Source organism: Vigna radiata, chromosome 6, assembly GCF_000741045.1.
Source record: "Vigna radiata var. radiata cultivar VC1973A chromosome 6, Vradiata_ver6, whole genome shotgun sequence".
In the NCBI taxonomy this organism is placed as follows: domain Eukaryota; kingdom Viridiplantae; phylum Streptophyta; class Magnoliopsida; order Fabales; family Fabaceae; genus Vigna; species Vigna radiata.
Genome location: NC_028356.1, coordinates 37,189,500 through 37,209,230, shown reverse-complemented (window position 1 = coordinate 37,209,230; position 19,731 = coordinate 37,189,500). Strand labels below are relative to the sequence as shown.

Below are 19,731 nucleotides of genomic sequence, written 5' to 3'. Positions count from 1 at the left end.
AAATTAAAGTTCAATTCGAAGTTTTTAAATACAATTTCTTTGACATAAAAGTGTTTAATTTTAAAACACGACTTTCGTAATTAAATAATAAGTTTTAAATTTGGTTATTCCGGTAATTTTGTGAAAAATTATACCAAAATGGTATATTTTCCTATATTTGATCTTAATAGAAAAATAAAATCAATCTAAGATAATACATTCCTGATTAATTTAACCGATTTAAAAATAATTATTTCTTTTCGAATAAATAATTTTTTTCAAAATAATTTAAACCAAACATGCTACAAGAATTCTCGAAAAGTCTCTTTTTTTTTTCATTTGTAACACTTCAAAAAGTAAAATGGGGGCAAAGGTTTTGCCTCTTCAATACAGCCAAGAAAAATGTTAAAGATAAGAAATATCAAATATACTACTCTTCACTAAAATATATTACATTATCTATATTTAAATTTCATTTTTTTCTTATTTTTCAACCAAACCATTGAGATTATCAAAAAATAACAGTATACATGTAAACAGATATCGTATTTACATTATAGTTGTAGTTGATTATAAATTTTCACTAGTAACACAATAAATAAACAGATTAAAATGCCCTTAGAGATGAAAAATTCATTTAAGCATGAATAGGACATGGCTTGAAATAATTAAGGAATTTAATTTGTGAAATTGTAAATAATCATACACAGCACTGCAGAGAAACAAGATTATTATACCCTATGCTGAGATTAGCCATTCAGGAAGGGATTCACGGTCTGGATCAGAACTTAGAAACCTTCGGCAAGCGTAAAACACAGCTGAATGAAAGCTACTTGGGTTGTCAATGAACACAAAGTGCCCGGCCTGTTATAATTGAATGAACTTTGTTAATCCAAATAAGATTGAAGAAACTTTACTATTAGGGTAAATGGAGAGAGAGAGAGAGATACCTGAGGAACCCTAATTATTTCACAGGGAACCTTCATATCTTTGCGAGCTTTTTGAGCTCCTTCATAATTCATCCAGTCCTGAAAACCATATATGAAAGTGGTGGGCACCTTCCACTCTGATGCCCTGTGAAACCAGAAAAATGGAGTTTAAGAACATAACACAAGCCGCGAGAACATGAAGGAGTACATCATGTATAAGAGGAGTAGATAATTCGATGCAATACACTGATAAAGTTTTGACAACAACACTGCTAAAGCCAATGGTCATATGTAACATCTGTAGATAACTACGTACTCAAACGTTTATATGTTCAGAATTTTGGATATTCACATAGGATTTTCAAACCATAGAAAACTTCGATTTGTCTCAGTCTCGTTTCATATGATAAAGTAATTATCATCTGGAATCTGAATAACATTGTTTTACTAATTGCTGATAAAAAAAAAAACTAATAACAACCTTCCAATTAGAGACATTGTATTTTGATATCGAAATGAAGAAATGAAATGTTAATTCAATAATCAATATAAAAGGACGATGATCAACAAACCTGTCAAGAAGAGGCGACCTCGGCAGTGCTCCAAATGAAAATAGATATTTTAAGCACAGCTCGCCACTAGCTTTTGCTGCTAAAGTATGGTAAACATAATCTGCAATAGCAAAATAGCACTGAGTACTCAAAAAGAAGGGAAAAGAAAAGATATGTACTCTCACAACTAAACCGTGTATGGTTATCTATGTCAGCATACCTGTCAGTAATCTTGATTCAGATTCTGTCAGCATTTCTCCAGTTGTGTGTGTAACAAACCTGGCACTGGTATACTTGCGGACCATATCAGGACCCCAAGGACCTAAACCCCTGCCAAAAAATATGAGAAGAAAATATTAAACAGAAATAACACTATACAAACAAATGTTAACATATGAAAAGAAAAACCAAAAAAAAAAACTGAAAGTCACATTCTTTTCTATATTTGTATTCCTATGATCAATACTCAACTTTTTCTTTAATCAGCCCCTTTCCTCTACATCCAACCGCCCAATATATTTGATAGGAATATTATGATTCCACAATTTGCCACACCAGAAGTTAGGTTCCATATGACAGACTAGACCAAGCAAAAACTGTTCTATCCAAAAGTATTTATATCCATGACTTAGAGATTATATTTAATCCCACCAATCATTCAATAAAGAGACAATGTGAATTTAACTACATATATTTGCCTACTTCAGTAACGGTGCCATTAGAAAAGATAACAAAGAATCGGATGTACTGACGTGAAAATGTGGACAAATATATGGTGCTTGTTATCATCAGATAAAAAATTAATTTCAATAACAACTTACTTGAAAACATTTTAAAGATTTTGGTGTCCATTCGTGCATCTAGTCATCACTACATTATTATAATTGAATATCGCAGTAATTAAACAAACATTTCAAACCCAACCATTTAGAGATGATATACAAGCATGCGATACAACACCAAGGCGCAAAAGAACTGAAATAATAAAAGGAGTGGCTTTTATTTCTAGTGTCTCTATACTTTACATTTTCTGAATGATATTTCCTTCAAGCTATAAATTAATAAAAATAATAAAGTGTAAACAGAATAGGATGAAAAAAATAGGGACCTGGTAAATTCTACCTGATGATTTTCTGAGGCGTAAAATTAGATTCCCATATTTGATTCAGGATTGATCCCTTCCATGTAGATAAGAACTTTGTAATTCTCTCTGATTCAAACGAAAATCCAGCAGGTCCCACCAAAATCAAGTGTTTTACATGTTCGGGGTGCTATTAAGATATATATCAGAACAACAATCTAAAAAAGAAAGCCAAACAACTCATTTTAGTGCAATGAAGAAAGAAACTCACCTTAAGAGCGTATTTGGAAGCAACATAACCACCAAAAGAATGCCCTAGTAGTATAAAATTGCTCAGGTTTTTGGCTTTTCTCCATTCCTCAAAAGAATCAATGAACCACGCCTCAGTTTCTGTTGTATCAAGAAGTTTAGCATTTTGTCACAGTAACTTTCAAGTTAAACAACAGAATTAAACATTCCCAATTCCAAATCAACTCTGGCACTGACCTTCAGTGCTTCTGCATGAAAAGTCAGGCCTGCTAGATCCACCCCAACTGCAAAAAATGTCACTAATTGAATAATCAGGTTGAAAAAAACTAATTTGCAATCATGGATGAAGTGAAGCCAAAGCTCACCCAAGTTGATCGATAGCAATAACTCTGAAACGAGTGGCAAGTGCATCAAAATTACGAAAAAAGAAACCCTGTGACGCCGCATATCCATGAACCATTACCAAAGTGGGAGAGTCATCCTTACTGTCAAATGTGACGGTGTTAATAAACCGTGGTTCATTGCTCGATGAACGAAACCATCTAACTCTGGAATCAGGTGGACCAGAACCAATATTAATCTGTTCTTGAACATATGGAGTCCTGCACAAAAAAGAAAAGAAAAACATCACAACCCTATATATATATATATATATATATATATATATATATATATATACACAACATAAATTTACAATTTCAGGATAAACACCATGTGTTGTAACTGTTACACGAGGAGTAAAAGAATCCAGCTCATCCTGCTAATGCCCCAGCAGTTATTTAAGATGAAGTTACCGTAGTTATTTAGTTAAATTTAAAGTACCTATCTCATTCACAAGAAATTGTTGTATGATTCGAAACCATCATGTGTATGGTTCCCACCTATCTCCATAGGATCACTTCAGAATAGGAGTGTTTACAAAATATATCTTCCAGTATACTCTTTCTTTAGCTAAAATTTATTGAAAAACTACAAAAATCATGAGTGTGATTAAGTAAAAAAGTAAAACCCATAATTTTTTGTGATTTTCGATAAGCATTGACCAGGGTGTGTTTCAAAAAATCGTAATGAACAATATGTTGTTACTGTTTCTCTATTCATCCATTCATAAGCTAAGCATCGTGAAAAACAATACTCAGAGATTTAAAAGCACATCAACAAGTGAACCAAATCCATGGTCAGAAGAGGAAAACAGAAGGAAACAATCAGTTCATAAAAAATTGTCCAGGATTCACGTTCGATGCGTAAAACAGGTGGCAATTGCAGAAAGAGAAAAGGAGAATTTAGGTTTGGTGAGAAGCGTACTTGACAAGAGAGAGAAGCCGCTTCTCGGAATTGATGATGTGGTCGGTGGAAGTGGGTATCCAACGTAAGACGGAAGGCCAAAAGCGTCGCGAGGTTGTCGTGGAAACAGAAGCTGCAGAGGATTCGAGGTTGCTCTTTCCAAGGTCTTCTGCCATTCTCATAAACCAACGAGAACGAATTGCGTTCATCCAATAACAAATAAACCAACTAACAGTGACTCTCTTTGGTATCAGAGTAGTTGAAAAAGTTACAAATGATTTGAACAAATTGAGAAAGATTTGAAGCAGAACAGAGGAATAAGGTTTTAAGCAGAGAACAGAAGAAAAACTGTCAAATTTGCTGATACTGAAACAACGATAATGGAGCAGAAAGAAGAAAAAGGGAACATCTGAGAAAAAGCTTACGCGCGCAATGACGCATATGGACCTTCATTTTTACTTATTATAATTTAGAAAATATAGTATTTTATAATTGTTATATTTTATTTTAGAAATTATTAAAACCTTAGAGACTACAAATTAGAGATTTTGGAACAGGCTTAAATTATGATTAACTTTGAATCAGAAAATAGTTACTTTAAAGAATAATTCTGAAAAGAAAATCTTAACCAATTTTTACGATATATATAGTTGTGAAAAATTAATTGATATTTATATATAGTAAGTAGTTATGTGACCCACTATGTAATTTTTGTTTGTTTATTTGTTGTTATTAGAAAAATTAGAAAGAACCCAATATCTAGGTTCTATGATCAATGATAGAAAACAAACAAAAAGAAATATTTAATTTCTTAACATCTAGTATTTTTTAACTTTTTATTATTTTTTTTGCATTAAAAATTTCTATAATTTTTTAGCAAATAGCGATACTAGAAACAATGATTTGCACTGAAATAAAAAAGTATATTATTGTAATATAGATATATTAGTTAGAAAAAACATACTTTACTATGATAATGTATATTTAATATCCTACAAAAAGAAAACATTAGTTTTTACTTTGTTTAAAATTTAAAACGTGCAAATTCTGTTTTAAAAATTTTGATTTGTATCAATTCAGAAGGTAGACTTGCACCGCACACAAAGGCTTGACTTTTCATTCATTTTAAATTAGTTTAGCTGCTGATGATGTTGAAGATGTTTCGACCTAAGTGACTCTAAACTTTTACAGAGTTTTATTTAAAAAATACTCGAATAACATTTTATTTTATTTTTATAAGCTTCAATAGTAATATATTCAAAATATGTTGATACTAATAATATGTCAACAACAAAATAAATTATATACGCCATTTTAAACAGAGAAATCTTATTTAATGCAATATGAACTACATTATTTTTAACTTCCTAAAACCAATCACCTAAGTTTTTATATAATTAATTTCTCAAATATATTCGCTAATTAAAACTCTAAACTAAAATTATTAATAGAAAAATATATGTACATAACGAATTTTTATACAAAACTTTGAAGTTAATATGATTGTTAGCTCAGAAAACTGGTAATTCCGTCATTCAGCATCAAACATATAGTATTACAAAACAAATCGAAATATTCAAGCAAAAGCCAATAGCAGAAGCGTAGCAAGCTTAAATGAGAAAATCAAATGCAAATTATAAGCAAATTAAAAGCAATGCAAGGCAAAACCTGTGCTGTACTTGGCCGATGCAAAACTATTATCTAGAATGTGATCTTAACATCCAATGGTTGGCAATCCAACTAAATATGAAAAATAAATTGCAACAACCTTTCGATTCATCTATAAAGGTATTTAGAGAGAAACAACACTGTAAAGATTAAGAGATATCAGAAGCAGTGAAGCACAAAGATCAACACTGAGAGAACGTAATATTTTTTACACAAGGCAACTCTGAAGATATAGTATGCTGTGACATCTATGCATTATACAGTATTTGAGTTTTTTTTTCATATTCTTTCTGACCTCTGTCGAATGAGAATTCAAAATCCAACATCAAACCTAGAAACATAAAGCCAAAATGGTTATAACAAGATGATACAACAAAAATGTGTATTATACAGTACTGTACCCATAAACGATACCGAATCATACCAGAAATGCGTCAAAAATAGAATCTGAGGGTAAATTTTCCACTGGGGTATTCAGCCATTTTGAAATAGCATCACTAAAAAGTGGGCTCATTCTCCTAGTGAATAAAAAAAGTACCACCAAGCAAACAACACAGATATTCTTGGTAACCAAATAGGTGCAACCAATATGAAAGGAATTCACAGGTTTGACCTATTGGGAGGGGAGAGGAGTGGGAGACTGCTGCAATGCAAAGACAAAAATATGTACTCACCCCTAGATACACCCAGTGGAATTTAATTTCCCCAGCAGCGACATTTTTTAATCCAATAACACATACTGGTGGCTTGAAGACAGTCTGCAGCAGAAACAAAAGCAATAGAATCATAACATGGCCATCCACCTCAACACTTTACAATGATACATACAGGTGAGAAAACAGAAGAAACCTGAAAATTGGTTCTGAAGAAGGTAATAGTTCCAAAATACATCAAAACAAACGGAAAATGCAGAATACCTAGTTCCTCCCATTAGTGAATGAAATGATCTTTCTCAGCCTAGAAACCATCAGAAGAGCAGTAAGCATAATTAGTACAAGAGAACGGCCATGATAGAACAGCAGCCCAATAATTACACACAAAGTACACAACCGTATAAAAAGTCTTGGGCTGTTGGGATCCCATGGCGCAGTCCTTTGAATCATCATTATAGTTACACTGACGAGCTTGTTTGCAAGGAGGTGATGTATCTATTTAATTATTTTAAGCACACATGAGGAGGCTGACTAAACTATAAGTAAACAGGGTGTTCGCACATGTGCAACACAGACGTACAAGAAAGAGAATGAGACAAGAAAAATAATTGGATTAACCAAGTATCTTACAAAAGTTGGCATAATTCTTTCCCGTCTTTGGAGAATGAAGAAAAAAAGTTAGTAATTGATGTTAAACTTAAATAAGAAAAATGTTTCTAGTAGGACATAGAAAATGGATATGTATGCTTGTCATCACTAGAACAATGCTAAGCTGTACAAATTGAAGAAATTGATAAGGTCATTTAATGTCTTGCCCTTCAGAAACCCCTTTAATAAAAATGGGGTCTGGTTTTTCAATCCTCAAAGGAATAAACCTCAATGAAAGATGATATATTAATCGACAGATGAATGCAACCTGCCGTCATCTTCAAACCTGCCAATACCCATCGCCCTCAACATCCAACTGATATTTTCAATGAGTCTGCTTAGGTGTTGAAGCCTGTTTACTGGCAATCTACCAGCTGTATCTGGAATGCCGTTCAAGATTTTGCCAAGAAGGAATTCCATAGAACCCGCTTGATGTGAATGGATCAAGTTGTGTCTTTTTAATTATACCTTCTAGATCATTTACATAGGCAGATTGAGGTGCTCATGTGAGATCATGCTCATGGCCATCAAAACTGTGAGAACTGAAGTAGGAAGAAGAACCAGACTTTGGCAACTGTTACAAAAGACGTACAACAAAGTACAAACAATTCCCATCCAAAGAACATTAAGATTTCACATCTGATTTCATTGTCATGTGCCTCTCAATCAGTATATCCACAAAGGAGCGAATCTGCATGTTAGGCATCAAATGAAAGTCGGTCAGAAAGAATAAATAAGTTAAAAGGGGATGTCAGAAGTGCATACATATTAAAAAGTAAAATAAGAAAATAAATAAATGATTATGGACATATTTGATTCCTATATTTGAAATATATTCCGTTTAAAAATATTTTTAACAACAGTACTTTTCGAAAATTATATTAAAAAGTAATTCTTTTTCAGATTTTAAAATAAAATAAAAAATCAGAACATTTTTGTTTAGGTTTACTACTATCAGTTTTCTAATGCTCATATTCCACCTTAAACTGTTCCATCTTCTTCCTCCACTCCCACAGTCTAAACAATAGTTTTCTATAATAGCTTTTAGAAACTACAAAACAAAAATGCAATCAAACACACCGTAACCCAGCTAACCCAATCCAACCCCACCCCTCAAGAAGCTGGATTCCAATCAGTAAATCATTCCAACATAAGTAACATGAATAACATTTTCTAGAAAACAAGTATTCTGCAGAAGCATCGTATTATCAGTACCAGTAGATAAAACTGACACGGGAAGTAACAGCAAATTACCTTATTCTTCCGCTTAAAATCTAGAAACTCGCGTACAGTCATGGCTTTTTCTGCATCCGTAGCTTGCTCCATGACCTGAAACTTGTACCCACAAAGTTACAAAAAGAAAGAAGAGCATATTTCACTGAAGATAATATTCAAGATCAGTTAATCCCTATAACCTCCTGCCAACCAGGTCACAGTGTAACACTTTCTTAATTTAGCAAATAAAAAGTTTTCACGTCACCAAACCTTTGTTTATCCTCTGGAATAAATTACCCCGTTACATTCTCTTACAATCAATTACGACGCTTCTTAACCTTATCTGTTCTCCTAATTCTGAATATATCAAACACATCAATACATACTTTGTAATACACCTCACTAAATATCAAATAGCATTTCATTCTCTTTTACCTCTCTGGCTCCCTCTATACTTAAAAATCATAATTTCAACAGAAAGAAGCAAAATGCAGAATAAAAATTACCTTTGTTGCACTTTTCTTCATTATAGCCTTGTATCCATCCTTGTCTAGTTTTCTTGCCTTATAAAGGGGCATCAGCAGTGATGCAACATAGTCCACAACAGCCTGTTTAATATGATCTGCTGCTCGGGAATGACTCTTCAGGGCCTCCTTATTTACAGTAACCTGTGAAATAGAGCTCTCATTAGCAACACCATCACGCTTCCAGATTGGTAGCTTTGAACAGGCATTTGAGTCCTCCTCGTCCTTCAAATGAATGGTTGGGTTAGAAAAATAAGAATCTGCTGCAGCTGCTTGAGATTGCCATCTCTCAATGGCATGATGATCTTTAATTGCAACACCACCAGCTGTGTCAATCCAAGCTTTCGTATATATACTGCTGTCCCCAGCAGCACTTTCTCCTGAGTGCTCTCTGAAATTCAAATGGCTGGCAATCTCATTTGAATGACTCCTCTGTGAAAGGTTATCAACTGGCATTCTGGAATTATCAAGATTGACACAAGCAGCAGAGAAATCAACAGACCAATCCCTAACTCTGCAATTCCTGGAGTCGATCTCTGAAATACAATCTTGCCTTCCAAAAACACCACCTGACCATCTTTTTCTACTATCACACTCGTCATTTTGTGAAGACTGCTCACGTCTAGCAAATTTATGGAATGAGGGTATCTTAGGAAGCTGTAACAGCGAATTGGATCTGGCTTCTGCAGAAGCATATGCCTGCAAAGAAGAACCACAGATTCTTTTAACAAACGTGACAACCAGTTAATGACGTAAATTTTCCCTATTATCCTATCTTTGCAAAAATAAGGGCACTTCAGATAAATAGAAACAAATATGTTCAAAATTCAGAGAAGAGTATAAAATTCAACTGAAAAAAAAAATTAATAATCTGCTAAAAGAAAAGACGACTCAAATAGAATGTTTAGTAAAAACCACAACCAAAGCAAATTGTCCTTTAGCCAAATATTATAAGTATGCACACTAACAATGGAGCAACATAGTGGCATGAAAAAAATCTAAACACAAGGACAAAGCACAAGCACTAGCATCTGAACAAGTTTTGACGTCAAAAATAGGACTAAAGTTGAAGTATTATCTAAAACAAAAGTTATTTAGGCCTTGTACAACCACACATATATACTATACATTTGTGATAGAAAGTGGATTTAGGCCCAACACAATCCAACAAAGTTGCCCAAAAATCTCAAGTCTCAATGACCCAGGTTTGTCAATCAAATGAGTTAACTTGAGCTGGAAATCTGATTTATTCTATTCAATAAAGAAACGGGATTGAGTTACAAACTTAGTACACAACAAACAATTTTATTAAGGAGTCTTAAACACAGGCTCATAATTCAAATGATTCTTTAAAATCCAATATAAAATACAAGTTGTAAAAAGAAGGGAACTGGCAGCAAAAAGAATTAAGCTTAAAGATTAACGCACACCAAGCAAATTAAAACTCTAGCAAAACCTTTTTACAGCACAATCGCATTATAATGCTAAAAACTCATTATATTATGAAATCTAACCAATTTTGCTTGAAGCTATCAACTGATATTCAGAAGAAGCACTATAACAATAGACTCATGACATTAAAACCAAAACTCCAAGGGAAACAAACCTCAGCAGCAGCAAGAGCTTTAACACGTGCAGCCTCTGCAGCAGCTATAGCAGCCTGTTCTTCTTCAGATATAGCACAGTGGTTATCCTCCTTCTCTGTAACCACTCTGTCTATTGAACCTTTGGACCTGGAAGAACTGAATTCATGCCTTGAGTCATATGATGGCAGCTGTCTTCCTTGTTTGCTGTGCAATTTCTTCACATGGGCATGGGAAGGTGAATTGCTTCCAGCAGATGTAGGATTCAGCAAGCCTCCTTTATTCTCATTGGTACCATGATATGTGCCCAGAGGTGGTTTTCCCGAAGCTGAATCTTTGGCAGATTTTCTCTTAGATAAATCTACTGCAGTTGTTTGTCTTGGTAACTTTAATCCACCATTAGAAGCTTTTTCCTTGCGAAAAACTTCAAGCCATACATTGACCAACTGGCTTGCTATAGCACGAATATCACGGCTGGTATGTACACAAACTTTTTCCTTCACTGTTTTCCCCATTCCTACACCAAGTAATAAAAAATAAATAAACACTAATACAGGGGAAACAGCATACACTGTATTTCCATGTGACTTCATCCAACCAGAATCATCTACAGGACAATAAATATATCTTCCACTATAAATTCATAGCTTCATTAGGCTGATTACAAGATAGGAATCGATAATAATAAGAAAAGACACAAACTAGGTCTGACATCAATTTAAACATATATCTCATAACGTGGTACTATTAAAATTATTTTTATCTCCCACTTGAACAGCTATTTCTCTCTCAAAAGTATTATAAAAGGGTATGGCACATAAGTAAATAAACAAAACCTAAGATTAATGTAAATTCATGAAATAAATAAATAACTACCTGACAATCGTACAGCAAGAAGATCAGTTGAAACACGGACAAGGAGTCGCAAACAATGCCTCAAGAGTTGGGTCCCATCCTTTCCCATTGAATCCTGCATTTAGATATGAATTAGAAGCCCAAAACTAAAAAATTCCATAACCCTGAATAGTATGTTATGTCTAGCCTAGTTTTTTTTTTTTTTTTTTTTGTGTGTGTGTGTGTGGATGGGGGGGGGCTTCAGCTTCATTTTCAAAAATCAACAGAAATAAGCTATTATTTCTTCAAAATAAGCTGAACCAAACACACACTAACACGCTTTACTTTGTAATTGTGAAAATGGATGCACTGTCAAACATAAATATATTACACGGCAGTGTGAAAAATGCAAGTGCTATAATAATACCAGTATCCATGAATTGAGAATGGCTAGCCCCTCTTTACTTCCAGCAAAAGACTTCAAGTTTCCAACAGGAAGAGTTAACAATTGTTTGGCCACATGCAAGCGTCCAGCAGTGGTTTTCGTATTAAAGAACATTTCCCTTAACAAAGCTTCCCGGGTTAAAATTTGAGCACCATCTAAAGAGTTCTTGTACATTATGTTAGAAAGTTCTACTGCATCAAGTCTCTTTATTATATCCCTCACTTCATCCCTTTCAGTGTCTAACTGTCCCCGTGCAGCTTCCAATGCCTCCACCTCAGCAATATAATCATTTCCAGTGCTCAATATGTCAATTATGCGAACAGACTCTCGTAGTCCACTCATCATTGCACCACCAACGGTATCTGGGTGCTCTTTGCAGGTTGCTTCACCAGCAAAAAACAAGCAGTTATCAACTGGTCTCCCTAATATATCATAGTCTTCTCCTGAGGCTCCAACCGCAACATAAGAATAAGCACCATAGCTAAAAGGATCCCTACCCCAATCAGTCACAACATAGGCAACAGGATCTGGAACTGAATCCTGCCCAAAAAGTTTTCGGAGAACCTTCAATGCATGTTTAACATGATCAGAAGAGCTCAAGCTTTGACCATCTATGGCTGCCTTACCAACCACTAATGCAATAAGGACAGGAGCCCCAACTGTTTTCCTGACATTCCAGAACATAAAGCAGTGACCTCTACTGTTTCTCTCCTCAGCTGTTGCTCCAAAGTAGTCCACAGCATCATCCCAAAATACACTAGGAAATTCCAAAGCCACTTTATTTAGAACTCCATAACCAAGACGCTGAACAGAAGAACATTTCCACTGTGGCAAAGGAGGGGAGAACTCTATAGTTTCAGCCTTCAAACAGCCAAGTGGAACAGTAACAAGGACAGCATCACCAAAGAACTCATTGCCATTTGCTGTAGAAACTTTGACTTTATAACTTTGACCAGGCTCCTTGATTCCATATGACACATTTGTTACAATGTGGTTCAAGTGAATTGTAACTCCTTCTCCCAGAGACTCAACAACGGAACTGTAACCCCCTTTAATCATACAATGAGCTCCCCCAAAACCTCCATACACATCATCTTGATTCCAGTAGGGAAGAGAAACATCATTAAGTGAAGCAGCACAACCATACTCCAAATGAGCAAAGTGCCAATCCATAACCCTCCTTTCCTGAGGGCTCAAAATCTCCTCATCAAGTTTTTTTTCCACAAAACTGTCCTTTTTGGAATCAAATTGTCTGTCTGCAGAATTGTTTTCTTGAGTTTCTTCACTGCTTTCAGTGCGTGCAGTACGCCGAATCTTGAGTGCATATTCTAAACCATCTTCAAGAGACATTTTCATTGCTTGTTCACCTTTCTGAGCAACAACCAATACCATGTCATCTATAAGGGTATTATATTCAGCTTCAAGTGCTTCATCCATATCTGCAGGAACTTTTTGTTCTGTCACTATGTCATAAAGAGGGCAATCACTGTTCAACACTGTCAACTCAAGGCCCAACTGAGCACAAATCAACGAGGAAGGATCTGGTCTCCGCTCAGTGGCCACATCAGCCTCAACACCTGTTATAATGCTAGCTCCAAGATCGACAGGGACAGAAAGTGAGGAGTGATCAGTAAACACACGACCTCCTATCCTACTCCTAGCCTCAAGCACAGTAACAGGAAATCCTTGACGTTGCAAGTGGCGAGCAGCAGTTAACCCAGCAGGCCCAGCTCCAATCACAATTACTCTCTTTCTAGGATCTAAATCAGGCTGCAGATTGTCACCTGCCTGACCATCCCAGACAGATTTAATGCAGGTAGAGTCATTGTTTTTCTCTTTAGCTATCAGAGAAGTTGATTTGCAATCAGCAAAGTTGGAAGAAGGAACGGAACTGACAATAGTTCCATCCTGAAATCCATCATTTTCCTGGTAATCAAAAATTTTTCCTTCTGCCTGTTGTGATATGTTTGATAAATCCACCTTCACTTCATTACTCTGGCCCATACCTTCTGTAGTTTCAATTGTCAGGTCATTGCAATCCTTTCTAATACCATTGTTAACCTCATTGGAAGCATCTGACATTTTAGTCTGACCAACAAGAAAGGAAACTTCATCTTCAGAGTCGGCCATTGAAGCTGCGAGACTTTCCTCAAAACCTTTTTCTTTTACCAGCTTATAACAGTGCCTTGCACTACTTCCAACATTCTCCTTCTGGGAGGCAATTCCAACATTTATATAACCCTGACAAAATAGTATTATTATGTTTAAATTTCAATTACCAGAAAATAAACACCAATATGCTGTAATTTTTCAGCCAAAACAAACATGTAAAAGAAAAGGCTCAATTATCCTATGTTTGGTAGCAAACTAACCATTTTTTCTTTCAAAACCTCTCAAAAAGATAGCCAAATAAAAAGCTGAAGCAAACAAACTAAATATTCATCCATATATTCTTGTGGTGAGAATGTAAAGAGAACAAAACTGAAAGCAAACCAATATAACAAACAAACTTACATATTGATCAAGAAATGCATAGACCTCCCTAATAAGAGAAGAACGAGGACTTCCATCCTCAAAATCAGTATCATTAACTCCACATTCAGCAAGAGGCAAAATACGTGTGACATCTCGGCTCCAAAGACTTAAAATCTGATTTCTGCAATGAATTAAATTAAATGAGGCAAAACTAATTACAACAGGATACCTAGTTCAAAATAAGGGTATGAAAGAGATGTAGAACAGTCCCAGATTACTCCTCTCAGCATGATATTTCCATTAGAAGTTTAGAGTATTCTTCTATGACCAGGTGCTTTTAAGATCAAATGTTATATAATCATAAAAAAAGTCTCTAGTGCTCATACACTGAAGCACTATTTAATGACCCAGCATTACCAAACACCCTCATAAGTTATCCCAATTTTTGAGCAGCAATAACATAATTCAAAACAGAATAAAATCCCTACACAACAAGAATTAGTTACAAAAAGATCCAGATAACAAAATTAATACCATAAATAAAATAATGAAACTAAACAGGTTAATCTATATCACACACTTGGGCCAAATTAAAAAAAAAAAAAAAACAAACAATAGGGATAAAAAAAACTAAATTGCATGATTCCCATCAAAAGACAAAATCAGTACACGACATTTCACCAAGAGATGATGATAGTATTATATTGTATAACTAGTAGATATTAAACAATTATAGAAAACTTCTCAATATAATAAATTAACAGTAGTTAAGGGTAGCAGAATGTGTATGTATAACAGTAGAAGTATTCCCAACTCACAACTAGCTAATCATGTTGAAAATTTAGGAGAAAAATAGTGATGAAAAGATCTACTTGCATCTGCATGTGAAAAGCTATCGCAAATAAACTTTTAAAGAAGATAGAAGAGGAGAGATAGAGGATGATATTATGACCGATAAGCAATAAAAACATTATAAAGTGGAACACACAACCACATAATATACAAGTAAACATGAATTCCCATATAAACAAAAAAAGATGGAGAGAAATTCCATTGAATATAGGAAGTAGGCATAGTAAACTTTTCCAGTTCCAGTAAATACAGGAGGAAGGCCCTTCGTAACCAGACAATGTACAAACAAATATCAAATCAGAAACAATGGACAACAATGAGGGAAAAATTGAACCAACAAACAGCACCTCACCAAATGTACGAGATTCTTTTTACATGTCCACTAAAATGTTCAGCTCCCAGCCCAACTAACTATACATGTGAATCAATAACCAGAAACATATCTACATACAGCAAGACTTCATTATCCAAATCTCATCCTTAAGCAACTAAAATGAACAACTCGTTCAATCATCACTCGTGAAAGGTAAAATTTAAAAAAACATATATACAATTTTCATGATTAAGGAACTAAAACAAATAACATATTTGATCACCAGTCACAGAATCAAAAAGTATTCTCTCTAAATCAAGCACAAGACGATAAAAACCCAAAATATTGAAAAAAGAACCTCTGCTGCAAAAGGGAAACTGCAAATTTTCTTAACACTTGGAAAAAACAATTGCAAGCAAATGAAAAAGACCTGTTTGAAACCATAATTACCTGCAATCCAAGTATTCCTTGAGACCACCTTTTCGTTTCAAGATCTCTTTAAACTTTATTTTCTCGATTGGACCGGCTTTACGGGCTTTCAGCCCAGCTGATACTGCCACTACTGCAACATTTTCAGAGTCTTCACCAGTATTCAAAGAGGAATCATGCTTCATTCTTGTTCTAAGAGTGCGTTCAACATCTGTCATAACTTGAATTTCATTTAGAGCTTGATCATTAATTAAAACCTCCCAATCAGCATCCCCCTCATATGTCATGTCTCCATGCTTGCGCATTTTGGTCTTTCGCACCAACCTTGGAATGCTTGATATTTTACCATCATTATCGACAAAATCAGTCACAGAGGCATGGTATTCCGCAGAGTTCCCATTTTCATCTGGAATTGAAGATTGAAGAGAGGATCCATCCGATTGATTTGGATCTAAAACCGAGCTACATTTCATAATAGAAGCAGTGGGGTCTTTTGGAATATTGCGAGCTTCTACAGGTTTCTCGGGATGATTTGAGTGGGCGGCCAAATCAGCTTCATTAGACACCATAGAAGAACCACTGACAGTTACATCATTTCTTTTAGGTGAAAAACCTAGAACAAAATCATGCACTTCGGCCTTTGTATCTAAATTACTATAATCACAGAAATTTCTATCAGAAACAAACTCAGTTTCTGATTTTCCAGCTCCATCTGCTTCCATATGGCATCCAAATAACTTTAGAGCTCCATTACTCGAGAATTCCTGACAATCTTTTCCAGAAACCATATCATTATTCTCATTCAAAGCATTTTCAGTTGATTTAATCAAGGGTTCAATGTGCGAAGATTTCAAGACATTTTTTTCCCCTGAAGAAGTAGAAATATCATGTTCTGGAGCACTGTTGCATGCTTGTACTAGGTCATCAGTCAATCTATTCTCAAGCTCCCGGACCTCAGTAAATTGTCTTTCCCCTTCCCCCAGTTTTGAGAGAGAGGCAGTATCAACTATTTCATCGTTTAACATAGAAGATAACTTATGTAAATCACCACTGATAACACCACTTTCCTGCAGTGCAACCTTCTTGTCAGAATCACAAGAAATATCTTCAGCTTGTACAACACAAGAAAATTGCTTCCCATCTTCACGGTAGACATCATTTGACTGATTCCGTCCACCTGGAATGTCCAAATCACATTCACCCTTTACAGTTCCCTCTTGAAAACAGTCACTAACACACTTCTGATCCTCCACCATGGATGTGACAACCGGTTCAGATGCTTGAGGCAAAGCATCATCAGACATGGCATTCCCCCCAACCAATTTCGAGCCAGAAGCAGATCCGGATCTACTTTCAACCCCAGAATCCACAGTTTCCACAAAACCTCCAGGGCACAACCCACTATCCACCTTCTGAATCCCCCTTTTCTGTCTCGAAATCCCACGAGATTTCCTAGCAGAACTAGACTGCGCCTTGTGAAAAATCGCAGACAACGAATCCTCCATGTGTTGATCAGAAGAATCCTCCATCTGCATGTCCTCACCAGCAGGCACCAAGGCGACCCCTTTCTCATCCTTATCCTTAGCTCCCAATCCAACCAATTCTTCATCAGACACATGCAAGGCAGGACTTGCTCCTCTTCCAAACCCAGATCCCTGATCTCTTTTAGGACCCTTCAATCTCTTCCTAAAGCTAGCCAAGGTATCATTATCATCCATACCCCCCAAATCCTCCTTCTCCCTAACAGCCTCACCACCACCACTACCCTTCCTCTTGGACCTCTTCAGCTTAAAGATTGAGCCAATGGGCTCGTCGTCGTCAGAGTCAAAACCAATTTCCTTCTTGGATCGCTTCTTCCTGGTCCCAGACCTAATATCCTCTCCCTCCATTTCGCAACCCTAGTTTTTACAAACAACAAATTTCTGAACGATTCCTTTATGCCGTCGCTTTCCTCCACTTACCCATCACCAGATTAACAACCCTCGCTCTTCAATGAACATAATCGAAATCCTAATTGAAGAAAAGCAGTAATATCATACCATGGATAGATAGTGAAGAACCAAAAGCTGAATAAACAAATAAATATCAAAAATCACACAGCACACTTAATGAGAAGATATATGGATAGGGAAAAGGTAAATGCATATCAATGTAAAAAAGAAAAAAAAAAAAAAAAAGGAGGCTAAATAGTGAGCTTCTGGCACCTGTGTTCTGCAATTGCTATTATGTTACGTTGTGTGTTGAATCTATTGGAGAAAGAAAGAGACTATGGTGTCTCTCTGTGAACTGCGCACGGTATCAGAGTAACGGCTTCTCACGGCAAGGGAAAAACGTTCATGACCTTAACCGTGACCACTGAGGGAGGAGAGTAATAATAATAATAATATTATAATAATAATAATAATATATCATTGTTATTATAAAGATTGGAATAAATATTTCGAAAATTATGCCCTTTATTTTAAAAATTAGACTCGTTTTTATCTCAGAGATGTCAAATATTAAAAAGTACTTTTAATAATACTAATTAGGGTTGCTGATGAATAATAAAAGACTAATTATTAGGTTTGTTAAGTGAAAATTAGTTTGGTAGGAAATTCATATATTTTTCGATAATGTTTTCATTTATGTAAGTTATTATTAAATATTAATATACATGAACTAAAAGAAATTAAAGATTTAATTAACATTCGGATTCAAAATGTAAATAGGTTGAAGGGATTAGAAATCTAAATCGTGAATATCGAAGAACGTGGAAAAGATCAAATTGCAAATCGAACATTTATTTTATTATAATTCAATTTTTGAGATTTAAATCTAGTTATCTCAATAATCTGAATTGAACTTTTCACTATAGTTTTATTGTGATTACCGAGAAATTTAAGTTGAATTATTATTCAAATTTTTATTTTGAAAAGTGATACTTTTTTACATTTATTTAACGGTATTATTTCTTATTTTTTTCTTTTTTCTTTTTTGAAAAAGTATAAAAAATTATTTTATTATTATACTATGTATTAAATAAATGAAAAAATATAAGAAATCATGATTTTGACCAAAGGAAGTGAAATAACACATTTAAAAAAATTCTACATAGCTCAAATAGAAATTTCAACGAAAAAAATGGCTTAAAATTATAGTCATGAACTCCCTAATCCCAAATACTAATTTAATTATTATACTTATTCTTTGTTCCTACACAAGAAGTTAAACCAAAACATTGTACTGGGCCATAACACAAATTAAGCATGCGGGCCAAAGCCCGACTATTTTTAAACATAGAGGGGTTTTAGTTCCTTCACTCCCCTGATTTCTAATTAGACTCCATAATTTTTAAATTGCCTCTTTCTAAAACCGATTTCCGGATTACTTGTTGAAGAAATTTGTTGGAATAAGTTTTACAGAATCTCTGGCACATGATTTACAGAAAAGGATTCTTATAATAGAAATTTTGGAACAAACTTTATTAAAGTATTTTAAAGGTTTAAACCTTTTTTTGTCTCTAAGTTAAGTTCCGATGTTCAGTTTAGTCTCCACTTTTAAAAATGTCAACCTTTAGTTCCTATGATATGAAAAATGTATCAAATCAGTCCTCATGACAGCACTTAATGAACAATAAATCACAAGTTTCCATACCTAGGTACCCAATATTTTGTGATTTGTTAACGAAAGGTGTTATGAACAACAAATCACTTAATGAAAAACTTGTGATTTGTTACGGAATATGACTGATTTGATACATTTTTCATATCATAGGTACTAAAGGTTGACATTTTTAAAAGCGGAGACTAAACTGAACATCAAAACTTAACTTAGGGACCAAAAAAAGGTTTAAACCTATTTTAAAACACATAAAATGCATTCTACAATGAGTCAATATCTATATAAGAAAACAATACCCTAAAAAATATCTATATACAAGATGGTCGGGATGGTAGGGTAAACGGAATGGCTGGGATGGACTAGACTTACTGGATGACTGGGATGGATGAGTTGGCGAAAGGAACGGGACGAACGAG

The 19,731-nt window shown here is 34.7% G+C and overlaps 2 protein-coding genes across 10 annotated transcripts; both read right to left on the bottom strand.

Annotated features, from left to right (window-relative positions):
- Positions 1-578: 578 nt before the first annotated feature.
- Positions 579-4,489, bottom strand: LOC106764056 (probable 1-acylglycerol-3-phosphate O-acyltransferase). The gene is made up of 9 exons (XM_014648264.2): positions 4,095-4,489; positions 3,155-3,391; positions 3,027-3,073; positions 2,812-2,930; positions 2,582-2,730; positions 1,680-1,789; positions 1,481-1,580; positions 930-1,053; positions 579-843 (listed from the first exon to the last, which is right to left on the bottom strand). Exons 1-9 carry the CDS (start codon positions 4,280-4,282, stop codon positions 718-720), a joined length of 1,200 nt encoding a protein of 399 aa, XP_014503750.1. The 5' UTR covers positions 4,283-4,489; the 3' UTR covers positions 579-717.
- A 1,255-nt stretch (positions 4,490-5,744) lies between these two features.
- LOC106764657 (lysine-specific histone demethylase 1 homolog 3) lies at positions 5,745-18,059 on the bottom strand. 9 transcript variants are annotated; one of them, XR_002668361.1, is made up of 13 exons: positions 17,917-18,059; positions 15,734-17,722; positions 14,158-14,299; positions 11,626-13,884; positions 11,241-11,334; positions 10,388-10,881; positions 8,764-9,480; positions 8,297-8,371; positions 7,311-7,733; positions 6,792-6,889; positions 6,591-6,698; positions 6,166-6,499; positions 5,745-6,072 (listed from the first exon to the last, which is right to left on the bottom strand). XR_002668361.1 is itself a non-coding variant. In XM_014648973.2 (9 exons), the coding sequence occupies exons 2-9, from the start codon at positions 17,599-17,601 to the stop codon at positions 7,668-7,670; spliced, it is 5,715 nt and encodes a 1,904-aa protein (XP_014504459.1). In that variant the 5' UTR covers positions 17,602-17,722; positions 17,917-18,059; the 3' UTR covers positions 6,986-7,667. The 9 variants fall into 9 exon arrangements, 1 of the variants encoding a protein (XP_014504459.1); XR_002668364.1 differs by having other exon boundaries at positions 6,416-6,499; XR_002668365.1 differs by having other exon boundaries at positions 6,416-6,499; positions 6,659-6,698.
- Positions 18,060-19,731: the final 1,672 nt, after the last annotated feature.